The 19,302-nt window shown below is 44.4% G+C and overlaps 5 protein-coding genes across 5 annotated transcripts; 2 read left to right on the top strand and 3 right to left on the bottom strand.

Annotated features, from left to right (window-relative positions):
• Nucleotides 1-2,896: 2,896 nt before the first annotated feature.
• On the top strand, nucleotides 2,897-4,856 carry LOC119551754 (maltase A3). The gene is made up of 4 exons (XM_037861279.1): nucleotides 2,897-3,058; nucleotides 3,114-4,479; nucleotides 4,539-4,682; nucleotides 4,749-4,856. The coding sequence occupies exons 1-4, from the start codon at nucleotides 2,911-2,913 to the stop codon at nucleotides 4,813-4,815; spliced, it is 1,725 nt and encodes a 574-aa protein (XP_037717207.1). The 5' UTR covers nucleotides 2,897-2,910; the 3' UTR covers nucleotides 4,816-4,856.
• Nucleotides 4,857-5,228: 372 nt separating this feature from the next.
• On the bottom strand, nucleotides 5,229-7,120 carry LOC119551757 (maltase A2). Its single transcript, XM_037861284.1, has 3 exons — nucleotides 5,611-7,120; nucleotides 5,420-5,548; nucleotides 5,229-5,360 (listed from the first exon to the last, which is right to left on the bottom strand). The coding sequence occupies exons 1-3, from the start codon at nucleotides 7,110-7,112 to the stop codon at nucleotides 5,288-5,290; spliced, it is 1,704 nt and encodes a 567-aa protein (XP_037717212.1). The 5' UTR covers nucleotides 7,113-7,120; the 3' UTR covers nucleotides 5,229-5,287.
• Nucleotides 7,121-10,666: 3,546 nt separating this feature from the next.
• LOC119551753 (maltase A1) lies at nucleotides 10,667-12,885 on the top strand. The gene is made up of 3 exons (XM_037861278.1): nucleotides 10,667-12,002; nucleotides 12,363-12,558; nucleotides 12,619-12,885. The coding sequence occupies exons 1-3, from the start codon at nucleotides 10,673-10,675 to the stop codon at nucleotides 12,824-12,826; spliced, it is 1,734 nt and encodes a 577-aa protein (XP_037717206.1). The 5' UTR covers nucleotides 10,667-10,672; the 3' UTR covers nucleotides 12,827-12,885.
• A 27-nt stretch (nucleotides 12,886-12,912) lies between these two features.
• Nucleotides 12,913-15,161, bottom strand: LOC119551758 (probable cytochrome P450 4e1). Its single transcript, XM_037861285.1, has 6 exons — nucleotides 14,945-15,161; nucleotides 14,537-14,646; nucleotides 14,127-14,476; nucleotides 13,671-14,040; nucleotides 13,433-13,607; nucleotides 12,913-13,377 (listed from the first exon to the last, which is right to left on the bottom strand). The coding sequence occupies exons 1-6, from the start codon at nucleotides 15,102-15,104 to the stop codon at nucleotides 12,962-12,964; spliced, it is 1,581 nt and encodes a 526-aa protein (XP_037717213.1). The 5' UTR covers nucleotides 15,105-15,161; the 3' UTR covers nucleotides 12,913-12,961.
• A 723-nt stretch (nucleotides 15,162-15,884) lies between these two features.
• LOC119551260 (cytochrome P450 4e2) lies at nucleotides 15,885-18,364 on the bottom strand. Its single transcript, XM_037860517.1, has 6 exons — nucleotides 18,151-18,364; nucleotides 17,614-17,723; nucleotides 17,198-17,547; nucleotides 16,774-17,143; nucleotides 16,538-16,712; nucleotides 15,885-16,483 (listed from the first exon to the last, which is right to left on the bottom strand). The coding sequence occupies exons 1-6, from the start codon at nucleotides 18,308-18,310 to the stop codon at nucleotides 16,068-16,070; spliced, it is 1,581 nt and encodes a 526-aa protein (XP_037716445.1). The 5' UTR covers nucleotides 18,311-18,364; the 3' UTR covers nucleotides 15,885-16,067.
• Nucleotides 18,365-19,302: the final 938 nt, after the last annotated feature.

Here is a 19,302-nt window from a genome sequence, read left to right as displayed (position 1 = left end):
TGGACATCGAGCCAACATGCATGCCGGGGCGATCTTTCTGAGTGCGTTTGTAAGGCAAAGGTTCTGGGTTATCGAAGGCAAAAAGCTGGTGCGCTGTCCGGTGAGCAATTGCATCGCTCGACACAGCTAATGGGATCCCATCCACAGAGCCGAGAACAGGCTGGCTGTCACCCATTTGAGTCGGCATCGACTTTGCCGGACCCCTCTGAGCACAATGTAACATTCGAGGAAAACAGCCTATCAAGATGTACATACCTCTGCGGTATGGCATGCTTACCAACCAAGGGATGCCACCTGGAATTATTGTCGGACCTTAGCACTAATGCTTTCCTGTGCGCTCTTAAAGAAATATAAAATAGTGAACTACTACAGCCCTTAAGGAGTCCGATTCCATTTTATCCCACCACGGTCCCCCATTTTAAAGGACTTTGGGAAAGTCCGGTGAAGATGGTCAAAGCCATATTGGCCAACAGTATCAATGGATATGCATTAAATCATGAGGACTTCGCTATGAGGCCGTTGCACGCATTGCCAACAGACCCGAATGACGCCTTGACGCCAGGCCATTTTTTGTCGGCCGGCCCTTATTGCGTTTTCGGAACCCTTCGACAAGACGATCAGGTGGAACAGTCAAACAAGTGGAAACGAGTAGTCGCAGTCCAGAACGCGTTCTGGAAACGATCACTTAAAATAAAATGTACCCTAAGTTTTGGAAAAACGCCATTGAAATTTTTTTCAAAAGTCAAGGAAATTTTTCTTGAATTAGGAAAGCGTTAGTTTGTTATAGAGAATGTCTATTATAATCAATATTCGCGCCAAAAACAAGAAAAAATGTCCTTATATCTATAAATTATTTCGTAAAAAGTAGAAAGACAAGCTCAAAAATTAAATTGGCTTGCATTTTTTTTAATGAAAAAAATAGGACAATAATTGGTAAAAAGTAAAAGTATATTCTAAAAAATGAAAATATTTTTTGAAAATAAAATAATTTTCTAAAAAATATAAAGATTGGTTTTTGCATGATCTGTCGTACCGAAATATTCAATTTCAAAACTTGTTAACTTATTTGTCTATCACTTGCCTTGAACTAAAATTAATCTACACATTACAAATTATAGATATTAAAACCACATAAAGCACATAAAGCACATTGTGCGTTCGTGAAAAAATCAGAGGTCTTGTTAGAAACACTTAAATATCTTAAAAACAAAAAATTGGTCCAACTATTGAAAAAAACGATCATAGATGACAAACTGGCGCATACATTAAAATTAAGAAACCTTTTTTTTTGTATGATATTTTAGAAACTAAAAAATTACAGTCTTTTAAAAAAAATTATTTTAAAGTGTAGGTTTCAGAGGGCTAAATACAAAAAATTGGTTTTTAACAAACCTTATATAACTAATAAAAAAAGTTTCAGGATTTTCTGTTTCTGCAATGGTATAAAATAATAAATATAAAATATATATAATATATAATAAATAAAATTATAACTACGGTGCTTTTGACATATTAACTTCTACTCTTGGGAATATCATGAACGACCGTATAATTAATAAGAAAATAATTTAAAAATAATTATAGCTTCATTATTTTTTTCCATATTTTCTTCTACTACGGTATATATTATTTTTTTAATTTTCAATTTAATAAAAATCGGACTACTATATCATTTAGCTGCTAACAGTATCAGTAAAAATAAACAATAAGAAATGTAAATAGAACATTAGCTTAAAATTTCTGTAATTATTTTTTAGTTTTCTAAAAATCGGAATGCTCTTTATGGTATATACAGTGCTGCAATGGGAACGACCTGAAAGGGTATAGAAACTTCGGCTTGCCGAAGCAAGCTTCCTTTCTCGTTTAAGCTTTCTTTCTTCTCAGAATCGCTGTGTAGGAGTGCATTTTCACAGGGATTGTAATCTCTTATCAATGTAATTACTTGGTGTGGCTAAGATAAATATATTAATTAGTTAATCGCGAGATGAGTTAATTGGTTTGGTCCGTTTGATCTAAGACAAAAACTCGCGACATTATTCGAAAATACCCTAATAAAGAAATCTGTGGCTAAGTCAGTTGTTGTCGACCAATGACCTTCACTCATAATCTTCCAGATATTGAATCATTTCTATAGAGTACGTTATCACTGTCTGAAGCCCACAAATCTCCTGCTTATATTGGATCCAAAGTTCCAATAGAAGTGACCTAATAAATTACTCCCCCCTGCGAAATAAAAGAACCGAACTGCGCGATTAGATACAACAGTGGTCCAAAGAGTGCAAAACTGGGCGCTACGCACGACTGCGAATGCACCGTGGTATGTTTGAAGAGAACTAGCGATCTTCACACGTTAAGAGAGCAGATAAATATGCATTCTAGTCATTACAATGATCGTCTAGTAGCTCGTTAGCCAACAAGCAGCATCCTTGGCTAATCCAGCAACCAGAAGCAGACTGATGCGTCGGCACCCTGGCGATCTTTGGGTACGAGGACGTCTTCAAACCCACGCTTGAGACAATAGTATAGTACTGTCCCTGTTATAAAATTGTTACATTTTCTCACTGTTACGTTTAATGTTTTTGTTTCTTTGTTATTTACTTAGTACAAAAAAAAAAGATACGACAGAATGCAGTTCGAAATAATTTCCCTGTCAATCTGTCTCATGATCGTTGGTCGTAAGCCAAGCCAAAACGACAGCAATATTAACTCCAATAAATTCCACAACCCCGTATCAATAGAACCTATTCACAATGCGTTGGTATTGTAAATCTGCCTTCCCCACAAAGCTAATCACAAAAAGTGGGCTATATGGCGGCCTTATCGGCGCCTTATCAACTGGAGTCCTGTGAATAAATAGGGGCACTGTATAATCCCTCTGGTCATTGCCAGTCGATCGACTCAGTGGGAGCCATGTCTAAGTTGCTGGTGCTTTCCTGCCTTTTGGCATTGGTACTGCCTTCCCTGGCAGAAGTTGGTTGGTGGAAAACGGCTCAGTTCTACCAGATCTACCCCAGATCTTTCAAGGATAGCGATGGTGACGGTGTCGGAGATCTAGTTGGTAAGTTTTGGCTTAGAAGAGGCCTAGATATGGGTTAACTTGGAATGATTGTCAGGTATTACGCAACAACTGGCCTACCTGAAGGAAATCGGCATTACCGCCACCTGGCTGTCCCCGATCTTCACCTCCCCCATGGCTGACTTTGGCTACGATGTGGCTGATCTGAAGAGCATCGATCCCCTCTTCGGAACCATGGAGGACTTCGAGGCGCTGTTGGCGCGCGCCAAGGAGCTGGACATCAAGATCATCCTTGACTTTGTGCCCAACCACACGAGCGACGAGTGCGAATGGTTCATCCGCTCGGTCGCCGGCGAGGAGGAGTACAAGGACTTCTACGTGTGGCACACCGGCAAGGTGGTCAACGGCATCCGGCAGCCACCCAACAACTGGGTCTCCGTGTTCCGCGGATCGATGTGGACCTGGAACGAGCAACGACAGGCCTACTACCTCCATCAGTTCCACGCCAAGCAGCCTGATCTCAACTACCGCAACCCCAAGGTCACGGAGGCCATGAAGGACGTCCTGCGCTTTTGGTTGCGAAAGGGAGCCTACGGCTTCCGTATTGACGCAGTTCCGCATGTGTTCGAGATTCCCGCCGACGCCGATGGCAACTGGCCCGACGAGCCCCGGAACGAGGAGGTGAGCGATCCCGACGACTACACCTACCTGCAGCACATCTACACAACCGATCAGCCCGAGAACCTGGAGCTGGTCTACGAGTTCCGCGACGTGATCGAGGAGATCGACGCCGAGCTGGGCGGGGATGACCGCGTCCTCCTCACCGAGGCCTACTCACCGCTGGATGTCCTCATGCAGTACTACGGAAACGGAACCCACCAGGGCTCCCAGATCCCCTTCAACTTCGAGCTGCTGGCCAAGATCAGCTACAGCTCCGACGCCTACCACTACTCGGAGCTGATCCACAACTGGCTGGACAACATGCCCGAGGGCCAGGTTGCCAACTGGGTGTTCGGTAACCACGACAGCAGCCGCATTGGATCCCGCCTGGGCGCCGACCGTATCGACGCCTGCAATATGATCATCCTGGGCCTGCCAGGCGTGAGTGTGACATACCAGGGCGAGGAGACGGGCATGACCGACGTGTGGATCAGCTGGGAGGACACCGTGGACCCGCAGGCCTGCCAGTCCAACGAGCAGGAGTTTGAGCGCCTCACCCGCGACCCCGTGCGGACGCCCTTCCAATGGAGCGACGAGCAGAACGCCGGTTTCTCCAACGCCTCCGTCACCTGGCTGCCGGTAGCCACTGACTACAAGTCGGTCAACGTGAAGAAGGAGCGCGGAATCGCCCTGAGCCACCTGAATGTATACAAGCAGCTGCGCGCTCTGCGGGATGAGCCAACCTTGAAGCAGGGCGATGTCTCTGTTTCGGCCATTGGTCCCAATGTGCTGGCCTTCAAGCGGTAAGTTAGGATTCCCCATATTTTATGTTCAGGAAGATTACCGATTGGTTTATAAACAGCTCCCTGGCTGGCCAAAAGTCCTACATCACCGTCATCAACATCAACGATGATGTCGAGTCGATCAACTTGGACTCTGTTTTCACTTCCATCTCCACTCAACTGCAATACGTGGTGGTGAACGACAAGAGTTCGCGCCGCAAGAAGTGAGTTCTTGTCACATGGATCTTATATAACCATATATTACTTACCATATAACCCTATCTTTTCAGCGATCTTACTTTTGCCAACTCCGTACTGCTGATGCCCAAAGAGGCTGTCGTGCTTAGCACGGTCTAAACTAACTTATTAGCTCTTTAATAAATAATAACCAAAACGTATAACTTCCTCTTCGGGGCAGAATTACTCAGCAGAGGCTTATCTTTGCGATAGCCCCCCACTAAGTTGTATAAGCACTGATTAGAAACGGACCCACTGGATGTTTTGAATAACGCTAATTTATTTATTGGGTAATTAGGCAAGAATTGAGTTCGATTGGTCATTATCGATCCGGTATACTCCCAGATCCATAGTGATTGCCCTAGCTAATGCCAAGGCCAAATGGGTATATCTTTAAGTGGGTGCTGTTAGAGTCTAAATGTAGGTTATTGGCACTCAAAGTTCACTTTATATATGGCTGGGAACACATGCGGCGAGTTGCTGACAGAGACAGGCCTTATCTTTATGGGGGACCCCAATGGTACTCGAAAGTGTTTAACAGGAAATAAACAAGGAATTTATTTTATTAAATAACAAAATAGTCTGACTGAAGTTACGCCGACCAGCGTAAAACGACTGCTTCGTAGGGCATGAGAATGATTCGCCGCGACAGGTCTACTTTTTGTCTGTGAATTAATCAAAATTATTTGGAAATGTATTAAAGCAGCAGTGATAGGAAGCTTACCCCGCATAGTGGCTGGAGTACGCGGTGACCAAGACATACTCGTAGGTCTTAGAGGCCAGTCCATCGATGATCTCCATATCGTTGCCCATGTTGACCAGGATTCGATACTCCTCGCTGTACTTGTTGGTTCTGGAGGTGCAAGAAATTCTTGACCCTAAGTTGGGATTTGGGAAAGGATTTATTTAACTTACCGTATAATTTGCAGAACCTGTTCCGTGACCGCTTCGTAGGAGAATCCTCCCTGCTCTTTGAATGCGAGAAAGGCGGCACTGCTCTTAAGAGCCTGCAGTCCTTTGAAGATGTTTAGGGAGGATCTCGAGACCCCGCGCTCCGTCTGAACATTGTACCGCTGGTATTCCGGGCTAAGGGGCAACCAGGTGCTCTCCCCTTCAGAGAAGTCCGCGTTCTTTCCGGCAGTCCACTGCATTGGCGTTCGCTCCCCATCCCGATCCTCGCAGGAGTCGTCAGAGCACTCCACGTCAACGTTGGACATGCCGATCTCCTCGCCGTAGTAGGTCACCGATGCACCTGGCAGGGCATTCACGATGACATTCAGCAGATCCACTTTATGGGCTCCCATGCGATCGGCCACGCGGTTGGTGTCGTGATTACCGACCACCCAGTTGGCCGTCTGGTGGTCCGTCCACATGGTGTTCATCCAGTAGTCGATGGATCCCACCACATCCCTGGCGGTGGAGTAGCCACTGAGGTACATCAGCTGGAAGTTCATGGGCAGCTGGGTGCCCTGATGGGTGCTGTTGCCGAAGTAGGCACTCAGCGTTTCCACGGAGGAATAGGCCTCGGCCAGGAGAACCCGAGAGTCGCCTCCGTTCTCCGCTCGATAGCTGTCCAAAAACGACCGCCACTCGTACATCAAGTCCACCGTGGCCGGCTGATCCTTGGTGTATATGTGATCGTGGTAGTCGTAGGCATTGGGGTCAGTCCCCCAGCCGCTGACCGGTTCATCCGGATAGGAGCCATCCGCATTTCGACGCTCGTAGATGTGGGGAACCGCATCGATCCTGAACCCGTCCACTCCGCGGTCCAGCCAAAACTTCAGCACGTCCAGCATGTGCTCCCTCACCATTGGGTTGGTGAAATTGAGATCCGGCTGCTTCACCTGGAACTGGTGGAGGAAGTACTGCTGGCGCTTCTCGTTCCACGTCCACATGGGTCCGCCGAACACGCTGGTCCAGTTGGAGGGTGGATCCCTCTCCCCGGTTTCCTCGTTCAACTTTCCATCGTCCCACACGTAGAAGTCATCGTAACCCTCCTCGCGGTTAACAGACTTTTGGAACCACTCGTTCTCGTCGCTCGAGTGGTTGGGTACAAAGTCCAGGATGATCCTAACGCCCAGCGACTTCGCCTCCACTATCAGGGCATCGAAGTCCTCGAGGGTACCGAAAATCGGATCTATGTCGTAGAAGTTGGAGATGTCGTAACCAAAGTCCGACATGGGCGATGTGAAAATGGGCGACAGCCAGGTGGCCGTGATGCCGATTTCCTTGAGATAGCCCAGTCGCGAAGTAATACCCTTCAGGTCCCCGATGCCGTCGCCGTCGCTGTCCTGGAAAGAGCGCGGGTATATCTGGTAGAGCGAGGCGTTCTCCCACCAATCGATGTCCGCCCCACCCACTCGGGTGGAGGCGACGAGAACGAGAGCCACCAGGCCGAGATGTGCCCACTGCGGCATTTCGATAGCGTTTGAGTGGGCCAAACTCAATTTGCTAATAACAATTGCCGGCCTGTAGCGATTGAGCTGGCGATAAGGCCGCAAATGCTCCGGCCAACTGGTAATCTATCAGTGTTTTATCGCAAGTTTTCTAGATTAAATAACCGCGGAGTGGGCTTTTTCCCACCCTCCCCATCTCTGTTTTTTATTGGATATTCCACTAAAGCGCGAAGTGTCGTAAAATGTTAATAAAAATATACGACTGTAAAAAGAATAAATCGATGAGTGGGCACAGATTCACAAACTAGATAACATCCTTCCATTCTTGTCTATATGTATGTAGGGGAGTGTAGGGTACAGTGACGAACGATTCGTTTTTTGAGTGCCACTTTTCCAAAAATCAGTATTTTTGCAAAATTTCAAGAAGTGGCTGAGGTTTCTTTGGCGTATTCCTGTAACAGATCGATGGTGAAATTCCATCGTAGTTAAATCCTACAGCTCTAGGCGTAAACTGATATTTTTATACCCGTTACTCGTAGAGTAAATTTATACTAGATTCATCGGAAAGTATGTAACAGCTAAAAGGAGGCTTTTCCGATCCCATAAGGTATATATATTTTTGACCAGGATCACTAGCCGAGTCGATCTAGCCATGTCCGTCTGTCCGTATGAACGCTGAGATCTCGGAAACTATAAGAGCTAGAATGTTGACCAGGTCCCAGGTTCTTGGGCTTTCTGCGCGGCGCAAGCTTGTTTTAGCAGGGTGCCACGCCCACTCTAACGACCACAATCGCCCATAACGCTAGCTCACATTTTGTTTCAATATTTTGTAAAAATTTTATTATTCAAATCGGGCCATTTCTTAAAAACCAAAACAAAACCAAACAATAATTAATAATTAGCAAACTCAATAGAGTGCGTAAGGGATAGAGATTTATTTATTCAGAAAATTGGCTGCTTACGAAATTTCACTAGCGCCACCTAAGTTTCTTGTTATGTGGCGTTTCTGTGAAATCACATAAACAGCCGATAGGAGTGAACGACAGGTGGCGCTCTTTTGTTAGCTGAGTAACGGGTATCTAATAGTCGTGGCCGTCGACTATAGCGGTTTCTCCTGCTTCACCTATGAAAGTTGTAGGCTAAGGTGACGAACTGATAAATACACACTAAAACTCTACGCAGATGTGAAAATCAGGGAAGTGCGAGGGAGATGGAGATATGTAGATAAGCAGCAAAGCGATTGTTCCCAAGACTACACACTTTATTTGCTTATGACTTTTTAATGGATGGTCCGATATGAATTTTAGGCAGTTGGAATTGTATTGATAATCAAAACAAGAGGCGCTAGACAGGTTTTAGCATTATGTGCGTTTGTGGGCGTTAGGGTGGGCGTGGCACCATGCTGGAATAAACTTTCGCAGCGAAAGAAGTTTAAGAATCTACATGGCAAATCCCAACTTACTACTTTTATAGTTTCTGATCGGATGGTGATCCTGATCAAGAATATATATATGTACATTATATGGTGGGAAACGTTTCTTTTTACTCTACGAGTAACGGCTATAATTACTTAAAAACAAATTATCCGACTTTTTCCTAATATTACTCTAAATACAGTGTCGACGCGCTACGATAAATCGACTACATTTAATTAGAATTTTTGACGTGACGTCACATGTGAGATATGCCGAGATCGTAACCTTACCCTACACCTCACATTACCCTAAGCTCCCCTACTGTAAAGCGTCAATAACACAAAATTCTACAAATTACATATCCAAATTATTAGTGATTGATATTGGTTGAAAAAAACAACCCGTTTTTCTTACTTATGTCATTATAGGCAAGGTTATCTTACCTGATAATATGTCGACGTCGAGCAGCAGACTGTCTCCTTTCTAAAATCCATGATACCTTTTAACGCTAATAAATAAATTACGTCAGCCATCTTCGTTTCTACTCATTGGTAGACGGCAACTCTCCCTTGAATTTTAAAAATATTTTACATGCAGCTATAGCTGCCGTAAGCTTAATTCACTTCCCAACTACAATGAGCGCTTTTTGAATAAAGCAGCTATGTAATTAGTCACTTCTCCCGCATCCTTATTCAAATGAAAGCCAAACGGATTTCTAATTACCAAAAGAGGATGTGAACCAGTGGCGTCTACAAGATTTTGTTTTTTGGGATGGGGTTTCAAGTTAAAATGGGCCAATATTCTTTTATTTTTTTTTAAATATATTTAACTCGAATCAAGTATGTTTTTGTATTTTAACATGAGTACAGAAGCTAGCACTTATCAGATGAAATATGATGGAAATGGAATATTTCACAGAGGAGCTTTTTCAAGCCCACTTTAATAAAACCTTTTCTGATATTTTTTTTCCCAGATACGCTTACGTTGTGAACTTTATTTGTAAGTTCTTTATACCACATCCTTGAATCCTGTGCATCAGACACCGGAGGGATTATTCTTGTGTTTTCATGGTGTGCTCGTTTAAGTACACTTACTCATTAAACCACCTGGGGCAATCCACTCGAAGTGGTTTTAATTCAATTAAAATGCGCTCTCGCCATTTGGATTTGCACGTGTGCTACTCACCTTTTTCAGTCCCGCAACAGGAATCATCCCCGGAGGTGATTCCACCCTAAATCAACAAGCACTTCAGTTTGCAAGGACACACGCTGAGCTGGGATTAGTTATTTCAAATCGATGTAATTGGTAAATATATGGCTTGGTTAACTTTTTAAGCTTTCATTAAAATCAATTGGTTTTTGGATTGAGGGAAAAAGTTAAGAAGTTAAATTATTTATTACTATGGAAAAATCCACCAATATTCGAAGCATAGTTTGCACAAATACATTTAAATTGGTTGAAAATAAAATGTTATTAATAAAATGTAAAAATCAAATAGAATATATTTTTAAAATGACTACTCCGTTTGAACAGCAAAATTAGCAGAGGTCAAAACTGAAATTATTATTTGATTACCTTTTTTTTCCAAGAAGTTTTTTTTTCACCGCCTCTTTGGGCTTCTTTGCTTATCAAGAACAACTTGACTAACTTTGATAGCAACATTTTAGAAAATATTGCAACAAATGAATATGTTTTGCAGCGTTTGAAATGCACCGCAAACCTTTCACAAGGTTATCACAACAATTTTTTCACAACACTGTTAAGTATTTAATAATCGTAGTTTTCCAGCTTACTGTTGTTTATTTGCTTGCAGTTGAAGAAGGTGGATTTGGTCCGTTTTCCTATCAGCTGACTAATGCCCACTTTAATGTCCTACCATAACAAAACCCTGCAAGTTGAGGAAGATACTTGGCTCTAAAATCGGTACTTTTCCAGCAATCAGAGGCGTTCGGGAGTGGGTTAATCGCTTTACGTAAAGCTTCGCTGGGAGCACGAAAACAATGACAATTTCGGTTCGCAAACTTGAGCACCCTGAGAACTCATGTGAGCTGTTTGCACAGCAATTCAATGAGGCACTCCAAGAGGGCCAGATCTCGATAGGAGCCGCCTTATCGAGCGGTATAAAAGGCAGCTGTCAGCCCCCCAGTCCGAACAAAATCGATCAAAATGCGACTGCAATCAGCTGCGTGCCTTTTCCTGGCCATCGTTGGCTTCGTGGGAGCCACCGAGTGGTGGGAGAGTGGAAACTACTACCAGATATACCCGCGCTCCTTCCGGGACTCCGACGGAGACGGCATTGGGGACCTCAACGGCGTCACCGAGAAGCTGCAGTACCTGAAGGACATCGGCTTCACGGCCACCTGGCTGTCGCCCATCTTCAAGTCGCCGATGGTGGACTTCGGCTACGACATCTCGGACTTCTACACGATCCAGCCGGAGTACGGCACCATGGAGGACTTCGAGCGCATGATCGCCAAGGCCAAGGAGGTGGGCATCAGGATCATCCTGGACTTCGTGCCCAACCACTCCAGCACCGACAACGAGTGGTTCACCAAGTCTGTGGACAATGACCCCACCTACAAGGACTTCTACATCTGGCACGACGGCAAGGTCAACAACGAGACCGGCGAGCGGGAGGCGCCGAGCAACTGGAACTCCGAGTTCCGCTACAGCGCCTGGGAGTGGAACGAGGTGCGCCAGCAGTACTACCTCCACCAGTTCGCCATCCAGCAGGCCGACCTCAACTACCGCAATCCGGCCGTGGTCAACGAGATGAAGAACGTGATCCGCTTCTGGCTGGCCAAGGGCGTTTCAGGCTTCCGCATCGACGCGGTTCCCTACCTGTTCGAGGTGGACCTCGACCGGTACAACCAGTATCCGGACGAGCCGCTGACCAACGACTCCGTGAGCTGCCCGGATCCCGACGACCACTGCTACACGCAGCACATCTACACGCAGGACCAGCCGGAGACCATCGACATGGTGTACCAGTGGCGCGAGTTGGTGGACACGTTCCACGAGGAGCACGGCGGCGACAAGAGGCTGCTGATGACGGAGGCGTACACTAGCTTTGAGAACATCATGATGTACTACGGCAACGGCGTGAGGAACGGCTCACACATCCCCTTCAACTTCGACTTCCTCACGAGCATCAACAACGCCTCGAAGGCCGGCGACTATGTGGACCACATCAAGAAGTGGATGGACGCGATGCCCGCGGGCGTCTATGCCAACTGGGTGCTGGGCAACCACGACAACAAGCGAGTGGCCTCCCGATTCGGAGTGCAGCGCACCGACCTCATCAACATCCTGCTGCAGACGCTGCCGGGCCACGCCGTCACCTACAACGGCGAGGAGCTGGGCATGACCGACGTGTGGATCAGCTGGGAGGACACCGTGGATCCGAACGCCTGCAACTCCGACCCGGACAACTACTACGCCCGATCCAGGGACCCCGCGCGATCGCCCTACCAGTGGGACGCCTCCTCCAAAGCAGGTAAGAGCATTCGAACATCAATATTCACACTTAAAGAGGTTATATTTAGGAAGATTTTAAAATTTAAAAGAGCTCTTCTTATTACTTTTACTTATGTAGGTAAAAGCGCTTAAAAGTATTTAGTAATCAATTAAATATGTTTTTTTAACTTCCGGGTAGTGGAAGTATAAATTCTGATAAGAAACGTATTCGTCACACATTGATTAAAATTATCTTAACTGTTTACTTAAAAGTGAATAGTATTTTAGTACATTTTAAACTTATAATAAAAAGGTGAAGGTTTTTATGGTGAAATTAGGAGGATTGACAACGAAACACATACAAGCATATTGATAATAGCATTTTCTATTCCATTTTAAGGTTTCACCAGTGCCGATCACACTTGGCTTCCAGTGGCCGATGACTACAAGACCAACAATGCCCTGCAGCAGCAGCGGGCCCCTCGTTCCCACCTGCAGATCTTCAAGAAGCTGGTGCGAGTCCGCAAGGAACCATCCTTCCGCCAGGGAGAACTCAACATTCAGGCCATCGACGACGATGTGATCATCTACTCACGGTGAGTAAAACAGTCCTCTGAGCCTCAAAGCGATTACTAAGTATTTCCCATACTAAACAGCCAAAAGACCGATAGCGATCTGTATGTGATCGTTCTAAACCTGGGCAGCACCTCCAAGACCCTGGACCTCACCAAGTACTATGGACTGGGCACCCAGGCGGAGGTCATCACCACTTCCCTGAACTCTCAGTACGTCGATGGCGATGTCATCAAGCCGTCGGAGTTCGTGGTTAATCCCTATGTTGGAACCGTTCTTGTGGCAGTTTAAGATAATTTTATTCCAATAAGAGACAATAAAGTAGCGACGTTGCGTAAAATGTAAACTAATCATCTACTTCATAATGTTGAGAAAAGTTGTAGGCCTAAAAGTAGGCTTTTTTTAACTTTTGTCATAGTATCACATTTAAAACCTCGGTGTCATGCGCAGATGCAGGCCATTCTCAGACTTCAAGGTCATGGCAGCCGATAAAACCGGATCATATTTATGGATGTGAGTATCGCGCTTTTTCTTCTCCGCTGGAGGAAGGCCCAGTGTCGTACTTATGTAGCCGTCCTTAGAGACGAGCTCATCCAGAGCAGGCAGCACCTTGAAGTTCCGAATGATCTTGGACACCACAGTCTTGATCTCCAGCAGAGCGAACTTCTGCCCAATGCAATTTCGTGGACCGGCACTAAAAGGAACGTATTCAAAGGGTCCAGGTTTCTCCAGGTCAAAGCGATCTGGTCGAAATTTATGAGGATCCTTGAACACACGATCGTTGTATCCCAGCATGAGAAGGCCCAAGTTCAAAGTGGTGCCCTTCGGCACTAGATCGCCATCTAAATATAAGTCCTTGACTACCAATGAAGCTTAAATGTAATACCAAAGGCTTACCAATTATGTAATCTTTCTCCGTGAAGCGACCAATGAAAGGTACGCTCGGATAAAGTCGCTGAGCCTCTTTCAGAAACAAATCCAAGTACTTCATTTGGGAGATTTCCTGAAAGGATGCATCACGACCAATTCCCAAATCCCCCATCACCTCGCACTGTTCGTGAAATAATTTTTTCTATAAGTCAAAAATTATATATAAATTACTTTGATCGTAAAACAGGCATTGCAAATAGGTCACCTGTTCATCTTGATGTCTGGAGAGCAGGTAGACTGCAAAGCCAACTCCAGATGTGGTGGTGTCATGGCCCTCGAACATAAAGGTGGATACTTCTTCGTAAAGCTCTTGGGAAGTTAGAGGTCGACCATCCACAGTGGATGAGAGAAGAGTATCCAAAAAAGCCATCTTCTTGCGGGAGAACTCGTCACTCTGGCTGGTTGATTTAGCACCCGCGTTTCGAGCTTCAATTCGCTTTGCTATTATCTCATTGGTAAAGTCCTGGAGGGTTTTAAGAGTCCTTCTGTAAGCTGGATACTCAGGTGCAAAGCGAAAGAGAAATTCATTACGCTTCCAAGGATTAAATGCTCTCATCTTGATCATGTAGGTAATACTAAAATGGTATCAACCAAAATTAACCTTAGATATCCACTTGATAAGTCCCAACATTTAATTCAGCATAGTTCTCACAATACTCACTCTTTAAAGGCTTGAACAACTGAAGAACTTCGGTTCTCCATGGCATTGATGGACACCCCCATGGCTGTGTCGCAAATAACATCCAAGGTCAGATAGTGAGCTTCCTCCTGGAAGTCGAAGATGTTGTCCCCGTCTGCCACATTTTTTAGCTTATCTATGAACTTCCTGGAGTTCTCGTTCATCACATCGTGGAAGTCCTGCAGGATGTTGAAGTGGAAGGCTGGCGTGATCATCTTTCGGTGCTTGTGCCATTTACTGCCAGTACTGGTCAGAAGTCCCAGCCCCAGCCAGGGATGAGTGAGATCATAAACGTCGGACTTGGATATCAAGGTCTGACTGCTAAGTATAAACTGTGTAAAAACTATGATATTCCTTCATTGCCATTCACAACATTTACAAGCCAAACTCACCTCCATGTACTTTGGGCTAGTGACCATAATATTCGAGTAGAAACCTATCCAGTAACGAAAGTTATCCTTCTCGTACTCATGCCACCAGCCAAAGAATCGGTTCAAAATCTCTAAGCAGTGGAGATGAAACGACCATTGAAACTTAAAAACATCAGTTGGGAGCAGTCACGCTAATTAAAACACAAACTGGCTACTTTTCCCAGTGTATAATTAAATACTTTTCGCACGTGATAGCAGTAGCTAATCTTCGTCGGTTTCTGAGAATCACACTATTTTTTCCACAATAAGATCAAAGTCCCTGTGATATCATTATATACAATTGCTATGTGATTAGACACCCAAGGTGCGGTAGTATATAAAGGGGACTTTGATCTCCAGATTCAATAGAAGCACTTAGATTGCATTTACCTGTGGGAGTATTTCCCATCTGATGAGCGTTGCCCACCAAGGGCAGCATACTTGGCCCCTGGAACTTGTTCAACATTTGTTTTCGCCGCAGTGATCCAAGCTCGAAATAGGCCACCAAGAGTAGCGGAAGGCCAATAAAAGCGCACAGTACGATCCACATTTTTGAGTGCTATCGCAGGCAACCGATCGGTGCAGTAAGTAAATCGGATTTGAGGAAAAAGTGGATGACTCTCTGCTTAAATACTCCAACCGGTTGCGGTGGACAGTTCTCAGTCTCTCGCACTTTGTATCTCTCAAACAGCCTATGAAGACTCTATCTCCCAAACCTGGTACAAGACACTTTCATGCGTTCAACATGACTAGTCAATAAGTAAGTGCTGTAAGTCATCTTCTTGTAATGTAAAATAAATAATAAAATAAAATAAATCATAAATCCGTTCCCTACGCAAACTAGTCTCTCAGTTTTAAAGCTATCGGTATAAAACATTCCCAAGCGTCGTATTTCTATTGCAGGTAGTATATAAGTCGGAACGAGCCGCATCGTACTACTATGTCCTATGGGAGCTATAGGAATAATACAAATATATTTTGTAAACAAAGTACAACAAAATATAACTTCCGGTTTTTTGACATATTAACTTATACTCTTGCGAATATCAATATCTTAATATTTCATAATTTCAAATAAAATTAAAAAATCGGACGACGTTTTCATAAAGCAGCCATAGGAATGATCGGTTAATTATTGCCAAAATAATAAAGGACCGATATATTTTGTTTCGGTAAACATATATTGTAGTAAATTGAAATGAAACACTATCCTAATATTTCTGTAATTAGTTTTTAGTTTTCCCAAAATCGGAAAACTCTGTACATGCAATGCTCTCACTGGAACGACCTACCAGGGTATAGAATTTTCGGCTGGCCATAATAACCTTTCTTTCTTGTTGAACATTTGTTTTTAATTTGTTTATTTGTTCTACTTCCCCTAATTAACAGTGTCTTAATAATTATTTTTGTGGGGAAATCAGAATCAAATATAAAAAAAAGTTAAACAGATTTCAAGCACCAAACTTAACAAAGAGATGAGCAATGCTCTCCTTGAGATCAACTAAATGGGGCTTTAGTGTCTCTCCTTCAGTCGAATATGGAGCCCATTTTCGGATTTTAGGGTCAATACGGCGGAAAGAATGGGATCGTATTTGTGGCGATGGGCATCGCGCTTTTTCCTCTCAGCAGGAGGTAGTCCCAAGGTGGTATTGATATAACCGTCCTTGGAAACAAGCTCATCCACGGCTGGAAGCACCTCGAAGTTGCGAATGATCTTGGAAACCACGGTCTTTATCTCCAGCAGAGCGAACTTCTGTCCAATGCAGTTTCGCGGACCGGCACTGAAGGGCACGTACTCGAAGGGCCCTGGTTTCTCGAGCTCAAAGCGCTCGGGACGGAATTTGTGGGGATCCTTGAACACTTTTTCATTGTATCCCAGCATCACGATACCCAAGTTGAGTGTGGTACCCTCCGGTACGAGGTCACCATCTGAAGAGGAAATGTGTTATTGAGAGGTTTTTGAATAGTCGAAATAACACTTACCAATCACGTAGTCTTTATCTGTAAATCGTCCAATAAAGGGTACACTGGGATAAATACGCTGCGCTTCCTTAATGTACAGATCCAAATATTTCATTTGGGATATTTCCTGGAAAGTGGCATCTCGATCCAATCCAGTGCCACCCATTACCTCGCATTGCTCCTCAAATAGTTTGCGCTGTTTTCAAGAAACCAGCCGTTAGCTTCAAACTATTTATGTCAGAGTGTTGTCACCTAACCTGTTCGTCCTGATGTCTGGAGAGCAAATAGACAGCGAATGACACACCCGAAGTGGTGGTATCGTGTCCCTCGAACATGAAGGTGGAGACCTCTTCGTACAGCTCCTTAGAATTCAAGGGACGACCGTCGATGGTGGACGATAGCAGAGTGTCCAAAAAGGCCATTTTCTTGCGAGCGAACTCATCTCCCTGGCTTGTCGAAACTGATCCAGCTTTGTGAGCCGCAATGCGCTTATCGATGATCTCATTGGTGAAGTCCTGCAGGGTCTTCAGCGTCCTGCTGTAGGCCGGGTAATCAGGAGCCAATCGGTACAGCGTCTCATTACGCTTCAGAGGATGGAAGGCTCTCATGTTGATGTTGTAGCACATGCTGTGGAGACGAAGATAAGTAGTTGAGAAGGTACACATAGAGCCCCAAACTCACTCTTTAAAGGCCTGCACAATGGAGGAGCTTCGGTTTTCCATGGCATTGATGGACACCCCCATGGCTGTGTCGCAAATAACGTCCAGGGTCAGATAGTGGGCCTGCTCCTGGAAGTCGAAGATACTATCCCCGGCGGCAACCTTCTTCAAGTGCTTGATAAACTTGCTGGAGTTCTCGTTCATCACCTCGTGGAAGTCCTGCAGGATGTTGAAGTGGAAGGCCGGAGTGATCATCTTGCGGTGCTTGTGCCATTTACTGCCAGTACTGGTCAGAAGTCCCAGTCCCAGCCAGGGATGCGTCAATTCATAAATGTCGGACTTTGTGATCAGCGTTTGACTGCTCAGTATAAACTAGAAAATAATAGAGTCATCCTAATAAAGTCATCATGAGTGTGAACAAATTCTCTGATAACTCACCTCGAGATACTTGGAGCTAGTGACCAACACATTTGAGTATGTTCCGATCCAGAAAACATAGTTGTCCTTGCCAAACTGATGCCACCAGGAGAATACCTGGTCGAGAATTTCTAAATGGGCGTAAAAAATGCCATTAGTAGGCTGATCACGAATCACTATCAGTATGCGACAAAAGTGTTACAAAGCTTTCATTGTTTGCTTTTGACGCGCAATTTTCTGTATCCAACATTGCACAACTCCGTACTACAGATGTAAATTACGCAACGCAAATCCAAATCTCTATATTATCTCTAAAATACTTGAGATAGGTCATGATTAACCTGTATGTTCGATTGCCAGTTGATTGTTAAGTTAACTGATGGCTAACAACCCAATTTTCCGGTCGTAAAGTCGCTGGCCCAAAATGACCTAACTGAAATAGCATTGTCGCTGAGTCGATTCGAAGCGCAGTTACCTCAGTCACAACGCTATTCGAGATGGGTAATTCCGGGTGTATCCTCTCCGTTTTTCTCTGCTGGTATTTGGGAAAAAACCCACCTGTTGGATTCTTGCCCATTTGATGAGCATTTCCCACGAGGGGTAGGCCGCTGGGGCCTTTGAACTTGTTTAATACTTTTTTCCGGCGGAATGTGCTGAGCTCCAGATAGGCGGCCACGAGCACCGGCAGGGCCAGAATAAAATACAACACGAACCACATTTTCGATCGCGAGTGCTAAGACAACCGCTCAGCACGCGAAACTCTGGGATTATGAGAGATGTTTTGGGCGGACTGCTGGTTTAAATACGAGAGACTCCACACGGCCTGTAGGCTTCTGGCTCTCTTTTTGCCGCTTTTGCGATCCAACAAAAGCCTCCCGAATAAGTAAATATTTTGGTGCTTTCAGCATGACTATTCATTTTGAAATCAGGTTTTTTAAGAGATGAGCCTCTTGGTTTTAATCAGTTCAATCATTAAAAGAGGCAGAGAACAATTTTTTGAGGAAATGCCATTCGAAATATAACTGTAGTGCACTTGCTCGTACAATCTTTACAACATATTACACTGTTGCACACAAACCATTTCACTGATAAGAAAGAGTAATATAAATCTTCTCTCTCAAACAACGTAAACAAATTTAGGAGATTAACTCTAGCATTATGTCAAGAGAGAGACTCTCTTTTGGAACGAGAGCAGAGAGCAAAAAAGTATGTTCAAGTCCTAAAAGTATTGTAGATTTACCCAAACTTTAGTAGAAACTTACATATGCATGTCAACAACGAAAAACATTGTCTTAGATTTATTGGAATTTATTTAATGACTTTATTTAAAAGAAAAAGGAAAATAAAATATAATATAAGATGTAAAGAAACCCATCATTTTATTTCCTAATATTTAAAATTTTTGCTGTGTAATTATACCCGTTACTCGTAGAGTAAAAGGGTATACTAGATTCGTCGGAAAGTATGTAACAGGCAGAAGGAAGCGTTTCCGACCCCATAAAGTATATATATTCTTGATCAGGATCACTAGCCGAGTCGATCTAGCCATGTCCGTCTGTCCGTCTGTCCGTCTGTCCGTCTGTCTGTCCGTCCGGATGAACGCTGAGATATCGGAAACTATGAGAGCTAGGCTATTGAGATTTGGCGTGCAGATTCCTGAGCTTTTTACGCAGCGCAAGTTTGTTTCAGTAGACTGCCACGCCCACTCTA

Source organism: Drosophila subpulchrella, chromosome 2R, assembly GCF_014743375.2.
Source record: "Drosophila subpulchrella strain 33 F10 #4 breed RU33 chromosome 2R, RU_Dsub_v1.1 Primary Assembly, whole genome shotgun sequence".
NCBI lineage: Eukaryota > Metazoa > Arthropoda > Insecta > Diptera > Drosophilidae > Drosophila > Drosophila subpulchrella.
Note: the sequence above shows the minus strand (reverse complement) of the source record. Positions and strands in the feature narration are given on the sequence as shown.

Excerpts from the sequence above, each read along its gene's own strand:
- LOC119551757 (XM_037861284.1), bottom strand. The coding sequence starts at position 7,112 with ATGCCGCAGTGGGCACATCTCGGCCTGGTGGCTCTCGTTCTCGTCGCC. Across the intron at positions 5,549-5,610 it reads CAGGTTCTGCAAATTATACG|AACCAACAAGTACAGCGAGG; the intron begins GTAAGTTAAATA and ends TTGCACCTCCAG. Across the intron at positions 5,361-5,419 it reads TACTCCAGCCACTATGCGGG|ACAAAAAGTAGACCTGTCGC; the intron begins GTAAGCTTCCTA and ends ATTAATTCACAG.
- LOC119551754 (XM_037861279.1), top strand. The coding sequence starts at position 2,911 with ATGTCTAAGTTGCTGGTGCTTTCCTGCCTTTTGGCATTGGTACTGCCT. Across the intron at positions 3,059-3,113 it reads CGGTGTCGGAGATCTAGTTG|GTATTACGCAACAACTGGCC; the intron begins GTAAGTTTTGGC and ends AATGATTGTCAG. Across the intron at positions 4,480-4,538 it reads AATGTGCTGGCCTTCAAGCG|CTCCCTGGCTGGCCAAAAGT; the intron begins GTAAGTTAGGAT and ends GTTTATAAACAG.
- LOC119551753 (XM_037861278.1), top strand. The coding sequence starts at position 10,673 with ATGCGACTGCAATCAGCTGCGTGCCTTTTCCTGGCCATCGTTGGCTTC. Across the intron at positions 12,003-12,362 it reads GGACGCCTCCTCCAAAGCAG|GTTTCACCAGTGCCGATCAC; the intron begins GTAAGAGCATTC and ends TTCCATTTTAAG. Across the intron at positions 12,559-12,618 it reads GATGTGATCATCTACTCACG|CCAAAAGACCGATAGCGATC; the intron begins GTGAGTAAAACA and ends CATACTAAACAG.
- LOC119551758 (XM_037861285.1), bottom strand. The coding sequence starts at position 15,104 with ATGTGGATCGTACTGTGCGCTTTTATTGGCCTTCCGCTACTCTTGGTG. Across the intron at positions 14,647-14,944 it reads GATGGGAAATACTCCCACAG|AGATTTTGAACCGATTCTTT; the intron begins GTAAATGCAATC and ends TCCACTGCTTAG. Across the intron at positions 14,041-14,126 it reads GTTGTTCAAGCCTTTAAAGA|TATTACCTACATGATCAAGA; the intron begins GTGAGTATTGTG and ends ATACCATTTTAG.
- LOC119551260 (XM_037860517.1), bottom strand. The coding sequence starts at position 18,310 with ATGTGGTTCGTGTTGTATTTTATTCTGGCCCTGCCGGTGCTCGTGGCC. Across the intron at positions 17,724-18,150 it reads AATGGGCAAGAATCCAACAG|AAATTCTCGACCAGGTATTC; the intron begins GTGGGTTTTTTC and ends ACGCCCATTTAG. Across the intron at positions 17,144-17,197 it reads ATTGTGCAGGCCTTTAAAGA|CATGTGCTACAACATCAACA; the intron begins GTGAGTTTGGGG and ends TCGTCTCCACAG.